The following is a 5,000-nucleotide window of genomic DNA, read 5'->3' on the forward strand; positions in this document are numbered from 1 at the left end:
TACTAGGAATTTCGATTGTTTTATTCAACACCAATAAACATTACCAAATAAAACAACATTCATTTCAAGAAAAATATCTTTTTGTTTAATTACTTTTAGATCTAAATTCCTGAGTCACACATCTTGGTGTTTACATTATTACATGTGAAACTTTGCAACAAACAAAACTAATACATGTAATGCTATTCCAGTAATTTTTCATAGCGAATCATAACTTGTGCAATAATATTATACTCGCGAACCTAGGGGGCTCAATTATCATAAACATTTCATGATTAAATAACTAGTGCCATCTTTATTTCTTCCAAAACTTCCTAGACACGAGCTCTCCCATAAGTGACAAATAAATTAACTTCCACGCACACTTGAAGATATGCCTATGTGCCAGATCTGAGATAGATCATTGTTCGATGTGGCAACGCTGCTCTTCTCTCAAGATATTAACGAAATTTCTCTCGTCTTTCCAGGTCCCCAGACGGACGTCGTCGTTTTGGAAGGCAAAAGGGCTGTCTTGCCCTGTGACATCACGCCTCCCGAACTCGGTGATACCCCTATCCTGGTGCTGTTCTACATCGGTGCTATGGGGACGTCCATCTACACGTAAATAAATACCAATTAATAGCAACAGTTTACAGATTATTTATATATATATATATATATATATATATATATATATATATATATATATATATATATATATATATATATATATATATATATATATATATGTATATATATATATATATATATATATATATATATATATATATATATATATATATATATATATATATATAATTTATTTATTTATGTCCGCATATATGTATGTATAAGAAGTCGTGTGTGCATTTGGTCAATTAAAAGCACCCTATGATCCATACGGATCACCCTTACCTAGAGACAGGCGGGTTTTCGTAGCTTGCAACCTCAGTTCGTTGCCTTGGTGCTTGTTAATGGAAGGCTTCCAGATTCTTAATGCACTCTATCTGAATTATAAAGATATAGGTACATTTATATGTATGTATTTATGCATGTTGACTGTATATTCCAGGAATAGCTTTCCATGAGTATCATATGTAAGAAAACGATAATACAGGCATGATATACATACATACATACATATATATATATATATATATATATATATATATATATATATATATATATATATATATATATATATATATATATATATATATATATATATATATATATATATTTCAGATTTAGTAGGACATACAGCACATGTTTTAATGAGCTCATACCACTCGTCAAGCTACGATTTTTCACAATTTCTCAAAGTAAAAAAAAAAAAAAACTCGGGCTGTTAGGTTCCTTCCCCCGGCAAACTTTGGAAATACCTTATTGACTCTTTTTGCCGTAACTCAAATAAACTTCCTTCTTTGCAAGTGGAAGTCGCGAATTTTCTTCGAGGTGAAGTGTCTCTTGTTCCAGCCTGATAAATGAAATCGGGAGTAGGTCATGTTTCCCTCTGTGTTTGCGCCTATGTCAGTCCACCGACAAGATATCTCGAGAAATAGTGATTGGATTGTAATGGAGATTTTAGTGTTTTCACCATGCTCCATTAAAATCCAATCACTATTTCTCGAGATGTCTTGTTAATGGAATGACACAGACACAAGCGCAGACGGAAACATGACCTACTCCGGATTTCGTTCATAAGGCTGGAACAGGAGATAGTTCACCTCGAAGAAAATACGAGACTTACAATTGAAAAGAAGGCAGTTTAATAGAGTTACGGCAAAAAGAGTCAATACGGTATTTCCAAAGTTTGATTCAATTTTGGGATTGTTCCAACCTTGAAAAACTGACACGTCGCCCTCCAAGTAAATGTAGTGATTGTGTTCAAGGCTCTCATCCGTCAGCAATGACTGACAGAGATTATGCAAGATTTATTTATTTCTTTTAGTACAAGGGGTGGTGGTGGGCTGCTTTGTTGGATAATTTACAGCTTGCGTGCCTTCCGGACATAAACGTTAAGTAATTAAATAGAAATCAGTAATTAACCCTAAAGGAACCTTGAATATATTCTCTTGACAAGACACATGACACACTGAAGTGTCAGTCATCCAAACAGGCGATGTATTAGGAAGAGGAAGTCACAGAGGTCTCTGAAAAATTCAGGACTAAGCCTGTGGGAGACGTGGGATTAAACGAGGAGGAAGGAGGAAGAAAATATTAGCACAAGAGAAAAGGAACTATGTGACTCTGTTATTGTTTACTTTAACTTTATGAACGTTTTTAATACGATCATGATGATTATGACAGGCATATAATCTCCATCCATCTCTGTCTCCTCTTTATCATAATAATTTCGTCTATATTATCTTTCTCTAGACTACCAAGCTGCTCATCTTCATCGTCATTTTCCAAATTATGAAGCTAATCATCTTCACTGGGAATACTTTCAATACGATGGTGATAATTATGAAAGTTTTATATATATATATATATATATATATATATATATATATATATATATATATATATATATATGTGTGTGTGTGTGTGTGTGTGTGTGTAATATATTATATGTATATATATACATATATATATAATCGCCATCTTCCTCCGCCTACTCCTTATCATAATCATTTAGTGTGTGTAATCTTCATTCAGACAACCAAACTCATCATCATCGTCATCATCATCACCATAATCTTTCAAATCATGAAGCTAATCATTATCACCATCATTACGAATAACGCTATTTCGTTATCTTCATAGTTATCCTGCCAACAATACAGCTCATCACTACCATGTCATTAGTGGTATTCCGACTATTAGGATTATCTATGCTTGTTACCATCATTCTGTCTGTGAAACTGATGTTATTAACATTTATCTCTGTGCTATCATTATAATACCCTCATTAAGGGGATAACATTGATAAAAACTGTCATGTGGCCAAAAACATCGTTACGAGGCTGAAGTTAATAACGATCCTACAAGGATATATTATTATCACTACAATTATTATTGAAAAGTTACATCCATTATTGAAACAAGCATGTAAGGCATAATCAAGCAAAGTCAGCTTCCTAATAATAAAATGTCAAAATGAGGAAACAGAGAGGAGGAAATAGTAAATGTCGGAGGAGCGAATAAAGGTTAATTACCCAGAGACCTTTGTGTCCTGATTTATTATTTATTCTGAAAGTGAAACGATTTTTCATTACAGAAAGCTTACCTCAGTTTTCCTTTGCATTTTACACACAGACACACACACACACACACACACACACACTAACGCGCGCTCGCCGGGGGTAATTTGATTTTTAAAGGTGGCCAATTCGAGAATGTTTAAACCAAGTTAACGGCCTTTGAGGCTTACTCCACGTGAATATAAGGATTGTGCTGTATATCACCACAGGGGGCATCAGGACTTTAGAGGTGATTAGGTGGAGCATGGCCAAAAACAGGTTGGGAACCACTGGAGGGCTCCCGAAGGAGGACTGTAAGCCTTCTGATTCTAAAAGATCATTTAGTAATGAGGTTGTTAGTCTCGCGTCCTGACCAGCGCTCGTCCAGGGATCGAGGGTTAATGGCATTAAGTACTGCCTTAGTGATCACCCATTTAAGTGATGACCCGACAAAAAGTTGCCTTAAGTCGTTGGCGTAGCGGTACAGAGAAGAGGTAAAAGCTGTATGCAAACTGTGTTGACAACAACCCCTTATAATACAATAACAATACTTCCTTTCTGGACAATATTTTTTCCCACGCTATATGCTTATTCTTTTGGCCTGTTTCTTCACTATTCAATTTAACAAAATAACAGTAATAATAATCATGACAACTGTTTGTTTTCTACAAGTCTTTAATGTCACATACGTGTAAACAGTCTTCACATATAAGAAATGAGCGAAAGGATCGTCCTGTGCCCGAGGAGGTATGAGCTTTTACCACGCAAACATCACCAAATAGTTTCCAAAACACATTCAGAGACATTTTCAGCACGAAATGTATATCCTCTCTTGGTTGTGAAGCATCATTCTTTAAGTGCTAAACAAACAAGGTGAAAAGGAAAGTGAGAAAAGAGAGAGAGAGAAAAAAAAGGATTATTATGCCACTGTGGTCTTGCGATAATGAAGCCTCAAAGGAGAAAATCTTCGTGAGCCGATTATGAAAGCGCAGTCTTTTACACCGGGGACTATTGTGAGTAATTTTTCGGATGCTGAGCCCAAGTAAACAGGAGTCTGTTTGCATACTGTGCTGATGTTCTCGACAAAGGCGAAGTGTCGGGTTCCTCAGCGGCGGGAAAAATAGGAATTGCATTTCATTCGCTTTGATCTCACAGCATTCACTCGTGTGTTCGACAGAGTGAAAGAACATTTTATAATTACTATTACTATTATTATAACTATTATTGTTGTTGGTGTTATTGTTATTAGTATTATTATTATCCCATGAGTGAAACAAGCTTGCAGGTTAGTAGGACCACAAATTTAATGAACAGGATTTCTCAAAGTATAAATTAAATGCCGAATTGTAAATTAGAAAAATTTAATTTTACACTTACAACCCCAGATAAAAGAGGAGGGCTGACAGTAGTGTGCGTCGTAAAGAAAAAATTACACACACACGCACACATGCATGCGATACTGGAACAAATAAATAACCACCCCAGAGGTCTAACGCAAGTGGCAATGCTTTATAAAGAACGCCGTAAATTAAAAGAATAAGAAGTCACATGGAAACACAAAGCAATGATTTTATTACATATGGCGAGGACAGTTCGTTAAAAAAAGACATTCAATGACCAAGGGTCGCTACGACGACAGTTGCTACTAATTAACTAATTCAGGTTCTGGAGAATAATAGGTCAACCCACCGCTCAGGTAAATTGGCTGGGATCGGGGATAGTCGGCGGTGAACCATCTTGGTGGGGGGGGGTGGTGTTTTAAGCTCTGTGACGTCATCAAGGACCCCATTCAGCTGCCAGCCACTGTCCACTACAATGCTTTTTTTTATCATCCAT

The 5,000-nt window shown here is 35.8% G+C and overlaps 1 protein-coding gene across 4 annotated transcripts in view; it reads left to right on the forward strand.

Annotated features, from left to right (window-relative positions):
• The window catches only part of LOC136844080 (neural cell adhesion molecule 2-like), a 381,333-nt gene that overhangs the window by 191,785 nt on the left and 184,548 nt on the right, over positions 1-5,000 (forward strand). For all 4 annotated transcript variants that reach the window (XM_067113094.1, XM_067113105.1, XM_067113099.1 and 1 more), the window contains one exon: positions 468-600. In XM_067113094.1, coding sequence (XP_066969195.1) covers positions 468-600 — 133 coding nt within the window. The remainder of the gene's footprint in view (positions 1-467; positions 601-5,000) is intronic.

The sequence above is a fragment of the Macrobrachium rosenbergii genome, chromosome 2 (assembly GCF_040412425.1).
Source record: "Macrobrachium rosenbergii isolate ZJJX-2024 chromosome 2, ASM4041242v1, whole genome shotgun sequence".
Taxonomy (NCBI): Eukaryota; Metazoa; Arthropoda; class Malacostraca; order Decapoda; family Palaemonidae; genus Macrobrachium; species Macrobrachium rosenbergii.